At 52.8% G+C, this 13,582-nt stretch overlaps 1 protein-coding gene and 1 long non-coding RNA gene across 4 annotated transcripts in view; both read right to left on the bottom strand.

Annotated features, from left to right (window-relative positions):
- LOC122884102 (cullin-9) overlaps positions 1 to 13,582 on the bottom strand; it is a 61,664-nt gene that overhangs the window by 43,525 nt on the left and 4,557 nt on the right. For all 3 annotated transcript variants that reach the window (XM_044213501.1, XM_044213502.1, XM_044213503.1), the window contains exons 3-6: positions 5,201 to 5,355; positions 4,489 to 5,103; positions 3,442 to 3,583; positions 3,159 to 3,349 (exon numbers count right to left, since the gene is read on the bottom strand). In XM_044213501.1, the coding sequence (XP_044069436.1) occupies positions 3,159 to 3,349; positions 3,442 to 3,583; positions 4,489 to 5,103; positions 5,201 to 5,355 (1,103 nt within the window). The remainder of the gene's footprint in view (positions 1 to 3,158; positions 3,350 to 3,441; positions 3,584 to 4,488; positions 5,104 to 5,200; positions 5,356 to 13,582) is intronic.
- On the bottom strand, positions 715 to 3,124 carry LOC122884110. Its single transcript, XR_006379815.1, has 3 exons — positions 2,991 to 3,124; positions 841 to 876; positions 715 to 804 (listed from the first exon to the last, which is right to left on the bottom strand). It is a non-coding gene; the product is annotated as an uncharacterized LOC122884110 (long non-coding RNA).

Here is a 13,582-nt window from a genome sequence, read left to right as displayed (position 1 = left end):
CGGACAGACATGAGAGAGGAGACAGAGGGAGAGAGACAGACAGGAGACAGAGGGAGAGACAGAGAGAGAGACAGACAGGAGACAGAGAGAGAGAGACAGACAGAGAGACAGACAGAGAGAGAGAGAGACAGAGAGAGAGAGAGACAGAGACAGAGGACAGACAGAGAGAGACAGACAGAGAGACAGAGAGAGAGAGACAGGAGACAGAGAGAGAGACAGACAGAGAGAGAGACAGAGAGACAGGGGGAGAGACAGGGGGAGAGAGACAGACAAGAGACAGAGAGAGAGACAGACAGTCAGGAGACAGAGAGAGAGACAGACAGAGAGAGAGACAGAGAGACAGGGGGAGAGACAGGGGGAGAGAGACAGACAAGAGACAGAGAGAGAGACAGACAGTCAGGAGACAGAGAGAGAGAGACAGAGACAGACAGAGAGACAGAGGGAGAGACAGAGGGAGGGAGAGAGAGACAGACAGGAGACAGAGGGAGAGAGGGAGAGAGACAGACAGAGAGACAGAGAGAGACAGACAGGAGACAGAGAGAGAGAGACAGAGACAGACAGAGAGACAGAGGGAGAGACAGAGGGAGGGAGAGAGAGACAGACAGGAGACAGACAGAGACGGAGAGAGAGACAGACAGGAGACAGACAGAAGACAGAGACAGTGTGGCAGGTTTAAAAGAAGCCATGTCACATGATCAGCTCTTTAACGAGGTAACAGTCGTCTTTCTCCAGTAATCTGATTTCTTAAACATCATGTAAACAAGGAACCTGGTTTCTGCAATCAGGTTCAGGGATCACAGGAACCTGGTTTCTGCGATCAGGTTCAGGGATCAGAGGAACCTGGTTTCTGCGATCAGGTTCAGGGATCACAGGAACCTGGTATTGCTGTCACAGGGTTTCTGCAGACTTCACTAAGCTACATGTGAGACCTGCAGAGACCCGGTGCGACAGCAGTGCAGGCTCCAGCCTCAGTTTCCCAGCATGCTCCTTGGTTTCTGTGTTGCTCACCTGGTCGTCCAGGCTCTGCAGCAGCATGTTGTTGACCTCCTGCTGCTGCCCGTCTCCAGCTTCTTGATGAAGAAGAGGATCTCCCACCACTCGGCCCGACTCAGAGCCAGCGGCTCGGACTGCAGACCCTCGGACAGAGTGCGGCAGAGGTAGAGACCGCCGCCGGGCGGCCGAGAGAAGAGCGTCTGACTCACTGGGGAAGAGGAAGAAGACAGCTTCACCTCCTGAGGTCAGGTGGACAGACAGGTGGATACTTCAGGTGTCGCTCAGGGACCAGATCTTACCAGTGGTGAGTTTGAGTGTCTCAGTCAGGGTCGAGGCCTTCTCCTGCGTCTCCTTCTCGGCCTGGCTGCTGCTGCTGCTGCCCAGTATCTCCACCATGTGCCAGTGGACCCAGTAAGTCCTGGACAGGGAGTTCCAGTACACCTGAACACAACACACGGAGGAGGGGCGTTACAGTGCGGGTCAGGGTCTGGAACTGTTTCTCATAATCTGAACTTAAATTCAGTGACTTTCTGATATTTCTGCTGCTGCATCACAGAGGACACTGTAGTCGGCCATGTTGTCCTCCCGTGTCCTTTTACAAACCAGGCCTTGTCTCATTAATGAGTTCAAGGTCACTGTAAATCCGCACAGGAACCACAAGAGTCTTTGCAATTATCTTGCACCGGAGAAGGAGGACACGCCGGCGCTGGGCGTTAGCGAGGCCGGCTAAACTAATCCTGAACCAGGGACACAAAAAGCTGAACCTGACTCAGCTTTTCGCCAAGTCAGCGTCATCCGGCGCGGCGCTGCGGCGGCGGCCAGTCCAACCCGTGCGGGTCACAGTGCTGGCGGAGGACTTCGTAACGTGTACCTCTACTGTTTACCTCGATCTTTAATGGATGAATTAATAACTGTCTCTAAAATCCCGTCTGCGTATTATTCATCTTTGTACAGTGACTTGGTGTCTGATAAACCTTCAGACTTCCTGTCTGAGGCAGCGTGTCCACGAAACAAACAGCCAATAAAGTTGTGTTCGTCTCTTGACGTGCGGACGGCGTCTGACTATAACTCAGCTTTTAGACTCACCCGAATACTCCAGAGTCAGTTTATTGAGTCAATGAAGCTGAACAGTTGTAGCTGCCTGAAGTTTGTGGCCGTTTCACCGTCGACCACTTCATTACTCCGAGAGAGACAGGAGACAGAGAGAGAGACAGACAGAGAGACAGAGGGAGACAGAGAGAGAGACAGAGGGAGACAGAGGGAGAGAGACAGACAGGAGACAGAGGGAGAGACAGAGAGAGACAGACAGGAGACAGAGGGAGAGAGAGAGAGAGAGAGACAGAGAGAGAGACAGACAGGAGACAGAGAGAGAGAGAGAGAGAGAGAGAGAGAGAGAGAGAGAGAGAGACAGAGAGAGACAGAGAGAGACAGAGAGAGAGAGAGAGAGAGAGAGAGAGAGAGAGAGAGAGAGAGAGAGAGAGAGAGAGAGAGAGAGAGAGAGAGAGACAGAGAGACAGACAGAGAGACAGACAGACAGAGACAGAGAGAGAGACAGACAGAGAGAGACAGAGAGAGACAGAGAGAGACAGAGAGAGAGACAGACAGACAGAGAGACAGAGACAGAGAGACAGACAGACAGAGACAGACAGAGAGACAGAGAGAGAGACAGAGAGAGAGAGAGAGACAGAGAGAGAGAGACAGAGAGAGACAGACAGAGACAGAGAGAGAGAGAGAGAGAGAGACAGAGAGACAGAGAGAGAGAGACAGAGACAGACAGGAGACAGAGAGAGAGACAGAGAGAGAGAGAGAGAGAGAGAGAGAGAGACAGACAGGAGACAGACAGGAGACAGAGAGAGAGACAGAGAGAGAGACAGACAGGAGACAGAGACAGTGTGGCAGGTTTAAAAGAAGCCATGTCACATGATCAGCTCTTTAACGAGGTAACAGTCGTCTTTCTCCAGTAATCTGATTTCTTAAACATCATGTAAACAAGGAACCTGGTTTCTGCGATCAGGTTCAGGGATCAGAGGAACCTGGTATTGCTGTCACAGGGTTTCTGCAGACTTCACTAAGCTACATGTAAGACCTGCAGAGACCCGGTGCGACAGCAGTGCAGGCTCCAGCCTCAGTTTCCCAGCATGCTCCTTGGTTTCTGTGTTGCTCACCTGGTCGTCCAGGCTCTGCAGCAGCATGTTGTTGACCTCCTGCTGCTGCTTCGTCTCCAGCTTCTTGATGAAGAAGAGGATCTCCCACCACTCGGCCCGACTCAGAGCCAGCGGCTCGGACTGCAGACCCTCGGACAGGTACGGCAGAGAGTAGAGACCGCCGGGCGGCTTCGAGAAGAACGTCTGACTCACTGAGGGAAGAGGAAGAAGACAGCTTCACCTCCTGAGGTCAGGTGGACAGACAGGTGGATACTTCAGGTGTCGCTCAGGGACCAGATCTTACCAGTGGTGAGTTTGAGTGTCTCAGTCAGGGTCGAGGCCTTCTCCTGCGTCTCCTTCTCAGCCTGGCTGCTGCTGCTGCTGCCCAGTATCTCCACCATGTGCCAGTGGACCCAGTAAGTCCTGGACAGGGAGTTCCAGTACACCTGAACACAACACACGGAGGAGGGGGGGCGTTACAGTGCGGGTCAGGGTCTGGAACTGTTTCTACGCAATCTGAACTTAAATTCAGTGACTTTCTGATATTTCTGCTGCTGCGCCTCACAGAGGACACTGTAGTCGGCCATGTTGTCCTCCCGTGTCCTTTTACAAACCGAGCCTTGTCTCATTAATGAGTTCAAGGTCACTGTCGTCCGCACAGGAACCACAAGAGTCTTTGCAATTATCTTGCACCGGAGAAGGAGGACACGCCGACGCTGGACGTTAGCGAGGCCGGCTAAACTAATCCTGAACCAGGGACACAAAAAGCTGAACCTGACTCAGCTTTCGCAAGTCAGCGTCATCCGGCGCGGCGCTGCGGCGGCGGCCAGTCCAACCCGTGCCGGGTCACAGTGCTGGCGGAGGACTTCGTAACGTGTACCTCTACTGTTTACCTCCCGATCTTTAATGGATGAATTAATAACTGTCTCTAAAATCCCGTCTGCGTATTATTCATCTTTGTACAGTGACTTGGTGTCTGATAAACCTTCAGACTTCCTGTCTGAGGCAGCGTGTCCACGAAACAAACAGCCAATAAAGTTGTGTTCGTCTCTTGACGTGCGGACGGCGTCTGACTATAACTCAGCTTTTAGACTCACCCGAATACTCCAGAGTCAGTTTATTGAGTCAATGAAGCTGAACAGTTGTAGCTGCCTGAAGTTTGTGGCCGTTTCACCGTCGACCACTTTATTACTCCGACCAGCAGGTGGCGCTGTAGCGTGCGACAGCTGGAAGCAGCCTGCAGCCGTCCGATCAACACTGACCCGGTCTCGGTGCAGAATACTGACAGCAACATCTGTTATTTAAACCGTCTGATTGTATTTAAAATACGCTTGTGTCAGCGTTTCCTCACCTGAACAGGTGGCGAGCCGTCGTTGCTGTAGCGAAACTCTCCTTCGTCTCCGGAGCTCACCTCCTCGTAGTCCTCCAGCATGCGGACCATCATGCCGCTCTTCAGGTTGTCCTGGACGTACTCCACGTAGGCCGAGCGGCTGGCGAAGTCGGCGCGCGTTTTGTATCCGTTACCCGTCTTCTTCTTCGGTGGCGTGGCGGCGGGAGCGGCTACAGCGGCGGTGGCGGTAAAGACGACGGGGGAGGCGCAGAAACGAGGCTGGAAGATGGACCTGAGGACGGGGCGGGACGCCTCCTCCCCCTGCTCCTCCCCACAGGACCCGCCTCCTCCTGGGTGGTGGGCGGGGCCGTCGGGAGGCTGGCGGTTCCGGTCCCAACCCATCACGCGGACCAGCTCCGAGATCAGGTTGGCCATGGCCATGGTGAAGTCGAACTCTCGCTGGACGCGCAGGTGCTCCGTCTGGTGGGCGGCGCTGGAGGAGGAGGAGGAGGCGGGGGAGGGGCTGGCGTCCTGTCTGTCAGAGCTGGACTCCGCCCCCGCCGTGATGAGTTTGTCCATCAGAGACGTGACGCACAGGTAACGCTTCACCAGAGAGAACAGCAGCTTCCCGGGAATCTGACCACAAACAGGAAGAACATTAACCAACACCCCGGACTGGGTGAGCCCCCATGTCCGTCCCTTTAAGACTCAGAGGGAACAGGTGTGCGTTTACCTGAGGCAGGTGAATCCCTTCGAAGGAGATGCCGTGCTCCTCTGACGACGTGGTTTCAGCGAACAGCTCCAGCAGAGTGTAGCGGTTATCAAAGTCCATGTGCTGCTCGATGCCGTCCTGCTGACTGAGAGACAGCAACACGTAGGCCCGACTTCCTGCAGAGGGGACAGGAGGACGGGACGTCAGAGACAGGAGGACGGGGAGACAGGAGGACGGGGAGACAGAGACAAGACAGGAGGACAGAGACAGGAGGACGGGGAGACAGGAGGACGGGGAGACAGAGACAAGACAGGAGGACAGAGACAGGAGGACGGGGCGAGAGAGACAGGAGGACAGGAGGACAGGACGTCAGAGACAGGACAGGAGGACAGGAGGACAGAGACAGGAGGACGGGGAGACAGGAGGACAGGACGTCAGAGACAGGAGGACGGGGAGACAGAGACAAGACAGGAGGACAGGGCGAGAGAGACAGGACAGGAGGACAGACAGGAGGACAGAGACAGGAGGACAGGCGTCAGAGACAAGAGGACAGAGACAGGAGGACAGGGCGAGAGAGACAGGACAGGAGGACAGGAGGACAGAGACAGGAGGACAGAGACAGGAGGACGGGGCGTCAGTTTAACATGGAGCAGCGGCACAGTTTGCATTTGCTCGTAACCGTGGTCATCTGGGCAATACACCAGGTAGCACAACGCCGCCAGGTATCAAAAGGACGCCAGGTATCAAAAGGACACCAGCTAGCAGAACGCCACCAGCTAGCAGAACGCCGCCATAATGTAGCAGAACGCCATAATGTAGCAGAGCGCCATAACGTAGCAGAGCGACACCAGCATAATGCCACCAGCAGCAGCGCCACCAGGTATCAAAAGGACACCAGCTAGCAGAACGCCACAATGTAGCACACGCCACAGCCAGCAGAACGCCACCAGCTAGCAGAACGACGCCAGAACGCCACCAGCTAGCAGCGCGCCGCTAGCAGAACGCCACCAGCAGAGCGCCACCAGCGAGCAGAAGCGCCACAACATAGCAGAACGCACCAGCCAGCGACACAGCGTAGCAGAGCGACACCAGCCAGCAGAACCAGCTGCCAGCAGAGCGCCACCAGCTAGCAGAACGCTACCAGCTAGCAGAACGACCACCAGCCAGCAGAACGACACCAGCTAGCAGAGCGACACCAGCTAGCCACCAGCAGCAGAACGCCACCAGCTAGCAGAGCGACACCAGCTAGCAGAGCGCCACCAGCCAGCAGAACGACACAGAACGCCACCAGCTAGCAGACGCGACACCAGAACGCCACCAGCTAGCAGAACGCCACCAGCCAGCAGAACGACACCAGAGCGCCACCAGCCAGCAGAAGCACCAGCTAGCAGCACGCCACCAGCTAGCACGCGCCCAGCAGAAGCGCCACCAGCCAGCAGAGCGACCACCAGCTGGCAGAACGCCACCAGCTAGCAGAACGACACCAGCAGCAGAACGCCACCAGCCAGCAGAACGACACCAGAACGCCACCAGCTAGCAGCAACGCGACCAGCCAGCAGAACGCCACCCACGCCACCAGCCAGCAGAGCGCCACCAGCTAGCAGGCGCCACCAGCTAGCAGAACGCCACCAGCCAGCAGCACAGCGCCACCAGCTAGCAGAACGACACCAGCTAGCAGAACGCTGGCACCAGCTAGCAGCCACCGCCACCAGAACGGCAGCGACGCAGAACGCCACCAGCTAGCAGAACGCACACAGCAGCAGAGCGCCACCAGCGCAGCAGAACGCCACCAGCCAGCAGAACGCCACCAGCCAGCAGAACGCCACCAGCTAGCAGAACGCCACCAGCTAGCAGAGCGCCACCAGCCAGCCACGACACCAGCTAGCAGAACGCCACCAGCTAGCAGAACGACACCAGAACGCCACCAGCTAGCAGAACGACACCAGAACGCCACCAGCTAGCAGAACGCTACCAGCTAGCAGAACGACACCAGAACGCCACCAGCTAGCAGAACGACACAACGTAGCAGAACGCCACCAGCTAGCAGAACGCCACCAGCTAGCAGCAGCGACACCAGAGCGCACCACTGGCAGAGCGCCACCAGCTAGCAGAACGACACCAGCTGGCAGGCGCCACCAGCCAGCGACACCAGAACGCCACCAGCTAGCAGAACGACACCAGAACGCCACCAGCTAGCAGAACGACACCAGAACGCCACCAGCTAGCAGAACGCCACCAGCTAGCAGAACGCCACCAGCTAGCAGAACGCCACCAGCTAGCAGAACGCCACCAGCTAGCAGAACGACACCAGAACGCCACCAGCTAGCAGAACGACACCAGAACGCCACCAGCCAGCGCCACGCTAGCAGAACGCCACCCAGCCAGCACGCCACCAGCCAGCAGAACGCCACCAGAACGGCAGAACGCCACCAGCTAGCAGCGACACCAGAACGCCACCAGCCAGCAGAAGCGCCACCAGAACGCCACCAGCCAGCAGAACGCCACCAGCCAGCAGAACGCCACCAGCCAGCAGAACGCCACCAGAGCAGAACGCCACCAGCTAGCAGCGACACCAGCTAGCAGAACGACACCAGAACGCCACCAGCTAGCAGAACGCCACCAGCTAGCAGAACGCCACCAGCTAGCAGAACGCCACCAGCTAGCAGAACGCCACCAGCAGAACGCCGAATGCACTTCGAGGAAACGTCTTGAAAACACTAACCTGCTTCACACTTTGCAAAGACGACGTGCTGCCTTCAGACGACTGAACAAGGGAGCTAAAATACAACGACATGCTAACCGTCAACATGACGTGTCCGCTAAGTGCAGTGGTGGAACGTAACTAAGTACGGTACTTAAGTACATTTTAGGGGTACTTGTACTTTACTTGAGTATTTCCATTTTATGCTACTTCATGCTTCTAATCTACGACATTTACTTGACAACATTAGTTAGTTATTTTGCATATTCAGGTTATGGACTAAGCTACCCGGCAGTACATACAGTAGTACTCGTGACACTTACACATTAACGCATCGCTAATTACAGTCCAGTCATAATATACATTGTTCTGTATAATGAGTACTTGTACTTTAAGTGTATTTTAACATTGTAGTATTAATAGGGATAGCACTAATTGTGCGTTTTTAATAAAGTTTCACCACATTAAAAAAAAAAAAATCTGACATTCTAACATTTAAACATTTTATATGAAAACATAAGAAAAAAAAAGCAGTAAATATCTAAAATCACCGTAATAAAAACTCTGTTTAATTAATAAGCAATTATGCTGCAGCTAATGACGTCACAACTCACGGTTGGCATAGTAACAACACTAGCCTGGGAGTTTTTCACGAGCTCAGCCCTCAACACAGTCTGACAGGATTCATACATCTCAGCCCCAACACAGTCTGACAGGATTCATACATGTCAGCCCTCAACACAGTCTGACAGGACTGTTACATCTCAGCCCTCAACACAGTCTGACAGGACCGTTACATCTCAGCCCCCAACACAGTCTGACAGGACCGTTACATCTCAGCCCTCAACACAGTCTGACAGGACCGTTACATCTCAGCCCTCAACACAGTCTGACAGGACCGTTACATCTCAGCCCTCAACACAGTCTGACAGGACTGCTACATCTCAGCCCTCAACACAGTCTGACAGGACCTCTACATCGCAGCCCTCAACACAGTCTGACAGGACCTCTACATCGCAGCCCTCAACACAGTCTGACAGGATTCATACATCTCAGCCCTCAACACAGTCTCACAGGATTCAAACATCTCAGCCCTCAACACAGTCTGACAGGACCGCTACATCTCAGCCCTCAACACAGTCTGACAGGACCGCTACATCTCAGCCCTCAACACAGTCTGACAGGACCAGTACATGTCAGCCCCCAACACAGTCTGACAGGACCGCTACATCTCAGCCCTCAACACAGTCTGACAGGACCGCTACATCTCAGCCCTCAACACAGTCTGACAGGATTCAAACATCTCAGCCCTCAACACAGTCTGACAGGACCGCTACATCTCAGCCCTCAACACAGTCTGACAGGACCGCTACATCTCAGCCCTCAACACAGTCTGACAGGATTCAAACATCTCAGCCCTCAACACAGTCTGACAGGACCGTTACATCTCAGCCCTCAACACAGTCTGACAGGACCGTTACATCTCAGCCCTCAACACAGTCTGACAGGACCGCTACATCTCAGCCCTCAACACAGTCTGACAGGACCGCTACATCTCAGCCCTCAACACAGTCTGACAGGATTCAGTACATCTCAGCCTCAACACAGTCTGACAGGACCGCTACATCTCAGCCCTCAACACAGTCTGACAGGATTCAAACATCTCAGCCCTCAGCACAGTCTGACAGGATTCAAACATCTCAGCCCTCAACACAGTCTGACAGGATTCAAACATCTCAGCCCTCAACACAGTCTGACAGGATTCAAACATTTCAGCCCTCAACACAGTCTGACAGGACTGAGTCGACCAACAAAACTGAAATCAGACTGAACAGCTTAGCCATCGCTGTGTTACTGCGTGTTAACCAACATCGTGTGTGCGATGCGTCTCTCTCATCTCTGGTAAACATGAAAACAAGGAAGCGGCTGTCAGTCGAGTCACAGACCTGCATGTTGTTCTCGCCGACTTCACGTCACATTAAAATACCTGCAACGAGTTTGTTTGTCCTTGTAAACTTAAATATGAGCTCATTTAACTTTGAAGCAAATGAAATGCATGTAACATATTAGCATATTTAATTAGATTTATTGTTTATTTTAAGTTAAATATTCTTTATAATATAGTTAAAATCGACTTTGCAAAGGAGGAAGGAAATGTATTCAACGTGAGCTCAGCGAATCACACAGTGAGTTTTAGAGAGAAACACTTTAAACTGAGCTCAGGGTTTCAAAGGTTGGAGTTGGGCAGAAAATACTGTCCGTGGTTTCATTTCACAGTAAACCTCTCGCCAGTTCTGCCTCAGGGTTTCAGTTTTCCCTCAGCAGAGGCTGCAGGGTGTGGCAGCGACAGTCAAACTGAATCAAACAGTCTGAACTCCTCAAACCTGCCGAGGAGGAAGTTTGAGTCTGACGGCGGCCGTTTGATTCAGCTGAGCGTCTGATGAAGACTCCTGATGAACGAGCAAATTCCTCGTCTCCTGGTTGCTAAGAAACCCAAAAGGAAAACAAAGCCGCCCTTGGTGAGGATGAGGTCATTTCCTGGTAAAGAGGAGGCAGCCCCCCCGCCTCTGTCTGAATCTGACAGACTTCCTGTTTGTGTCAGAGCTGATGAAGATGATGAAGATCTTCTAACAGCGAGTTTTTTGACACCTGGGTTTTTCTCAGCATCAAACAGGAAGTTAAAAGCGTTTAAACCACGGATGTATAACGGATGCAGCGCCGGAGGCGGGGCTCCGTTTATAGTGGCGCCTGAAGCCCAAAAAGTTCAACTTCCGCTGTAGAAATGTACCCGGATCCTCCGCATCGTGCGGCGCACCGGAGACTCCGGCGGCCGGGCCGGCTCACTTCCTGTTTAGCCCTCCGCTAACTTGTAATCGCGCGGCTCTTCTAGACCGAATGGATCAGATCCTGGCGGTGAAACGAGTCATTCCTCTGCGGTTTGACGCTCAAAACAACGATCCAGCGTTTTACAGCCGCTTCCTTCACAATCTAAGTCTTCGGGGAAACGTCTTTCGGGCCGGCGCGCATCACGTGACGACCCGGAAGATGTTCAAAGCCCGGCGCAGATCCTGGGGGCTGGGATTAAACTGGGTGTGCCAAACTGTTTGATACTCCTTGTAAAGCAAATAATTACTTATTGGCCTTATATGAATGAATGAATGAATTAATGAATGAATTTGATGACTTAAAAACACGTAACGCTGCACTGCTGCCTTTACAAACACAATAAAGCCCCGAGGCTTATTTCCTCTGCGTCTAACCGCCACAAAGAGAGCGTCTGGTAGCTAAACCAGTCCGGTTAGCCCCCGGGTGTACCGCTCATGTGACCAGCATGAAAGAGAAATGATTGGTCGGCTGTGTGGAGGTGCCAAAGTGGGCGGGGCTCGAACTTCTCTCTCAGCTCTTGAGAGAACTCTGTTATCGTGTCCAGGAATTATCCACCACCGGCTGCTGCTCTCACCACATGAAGGCCAGAATATTTAAGAATCGTGGCCAATGATCCACCAGTTATCCATCCATTATCAATACCCTCCCTCTCTGGGGGCTGGAACCAGCTGACATGGGGTGGGGGGTGCACCTGGACAGGTTACCTGTCTATCACAGGACAAACTCAGTTATGTTTTCCGTTCTCGGAGCTTCCTGCAGTGTTTTATGTAATAAAGAATTATTAAAAGTGTTGCTCCATCACACAGCAAAGCTACACATTTAGTAGATTTCATCAGTAACTACACTCCTACAGAGAGGACATGTGTCTGATTCAGCTCAGCAGGTGTGATCAATCAATCAAATCACACTGTATGTTCAGTTTCCAGGCATTAATCGGCGCAGCGGGCCAGCGTATGACAGTTCTTACATGTTGGGAAAGATGCTTCAATGTTCAGCATGAAGCTGTGAGCAACATCTGTGTTTACTGGAGGATCTCCGCAGCAGCAGCAGGCTCCGCCCCTCCCGCCCCTCCCACCCAATCACGCTGCCTCTCTCTCTGCCCTGCCGAGATCCCATTGGTTTAAAATCTTTCAAACGATCTCTCTCTGAACCGCGTGTCCTGCCCTGACGTCCACATTCTGCAGGAAACAGTCCAAATGCTCAAAAAGCTGGTTTTTCTTAATGAACCCTGGAGCGTGAGCGCTCTCCTCTAGCGTTCATGCCATCAGGCTGAGCGCCGCGGACCCGATGACTCATGGGAAAAACTCTCAGCTGCTCCTCGCCCAGCATTTTCTCCACATGTGACCAACAACAAAAAAAAAACAAAAAGGAAGAATGTGTCCGGCGGGCGGAGAGGAGCGAGGAGGAGGAGGAGGAGGAGGCAGAGGAGCTGCATTATTTAAATTTTTAAAACTAGTTGTGGTTTCAAACACGTGATCGCGCAGCGCTGACTCACTGCATTTAACCGTTTGTTACTTTCAGTCTCAACTTTTGGCCTCGAGCTGTGCGCACACAGAGAAGTTGTGACAGGAGAGGTGTGACGAACGAAAAAACAGAGAGAGAAGTTCAAAGCCACAAAGCCAGCGCCTTACACAATACACAAAGAACAATGAAGAAGCAAGGTTACTAGCAAACACTGACTGAATTATCCTCATTTATAAACCGCTGCACACAAACGAGCGACGCCGAACGCCGCTTCCCGTGGAAGAATGTGTGCACGTCAACCAAATCTACCAAGAACATTTAGCGGCAGCCTTTTCTTCACGACAGAAACGAGACTAAAACTAAAACAAAAAGTAACCTCTGAAGACCAGAACTGTGACGAAATGTTTGACATTTATCAACGAATGAAAACTAACCGATGTGTGAAAAACAAATTAACTAATTACTGTTTTAATGCAAAGAGCTGCCGAGTCACACGCTGCAGCTCCTGATTGGGCCAACAGTTTCCTCCAGCAGCCAATAATATCTCTTGTTCAGAAGTTGATTTACCTGCTGCACCAATAAGCTGCATCTTATATACCACTCATGTGTCTCCGTCAGTAATGTTAGCTAACGTTAGCACATTTACGGACTAAATTCATCTACAACCCACCGAGAGACAAGCAGCAGCAACAAGCTACAGGCAGGTGATGCTAACGCTAACAAGCTGCAGGCAGGTGATGCTAACGCTAACAAGCTGCAGGCAGGTGATGCTAACGCTAACAAGCTGCAGGCAGGTGAAGCTAACAAGCTACAGGCAGGTGACGCTAACGCTAACAAGCTGCAGGCAGGTGATGCTAACGCTAACAAGCTGCAGGCAGGTGATGCTAACGCTAACAAGCTGCAGGCAGGTGAAGCTAACAAGCTACAGGCAGGTGAAGCTAACAAGCTACAGGCAGGTGAAGCTAACGCTACAGGCAGGTGACGCTAACACGCTACAGGCAGGTGACGCTAACACGCTACAGGCAGGTGAAGCTAACGCTACAGGCAGGTGACGCTAACGCTACAGGCAGGTGAAGCTAACGCTACAGGCAGGTGACGCTAACACGCTACAGGCAGGTGAAGCTAACGCTACAGGCAGGTGACGCTAACGCTACAGGCAGGTGACGCTAACGCTAACAAGCTGCAGGCAGGTGACGCTAACGCTAACACGCTACAGGCAGGTGATGCTAACACGCTACAGGCAGGTGATGCTAACGCTAACACGCTACAGGCAGGTGATGCTAACGCTACAGGCAGGTGATGCTAACGCTACAGGCAGGTGACGCTAACAAGCTGCAGGCAGGTGACGCTAA

This window comes from Siniperca chuatsi, linkage group LG11 (assembly GCF_020085105.1).
Source record: "Siniperca chuatsi isolate FFG_IHB_CAS linkage group LG11, ASM2008510v1, whole genome shotgun sequence".
In the NCBI taxonomy this organism is placed as follows: Eukaryota; Metazoa; Chordata; class Actinopteri; order Centrarchiformes; family Sinipercidae; genus Siniperca; species Siniperca chuatsi.
This window is presented reverse-complemented; position numbering and strand designations above follow the sequence as displayed.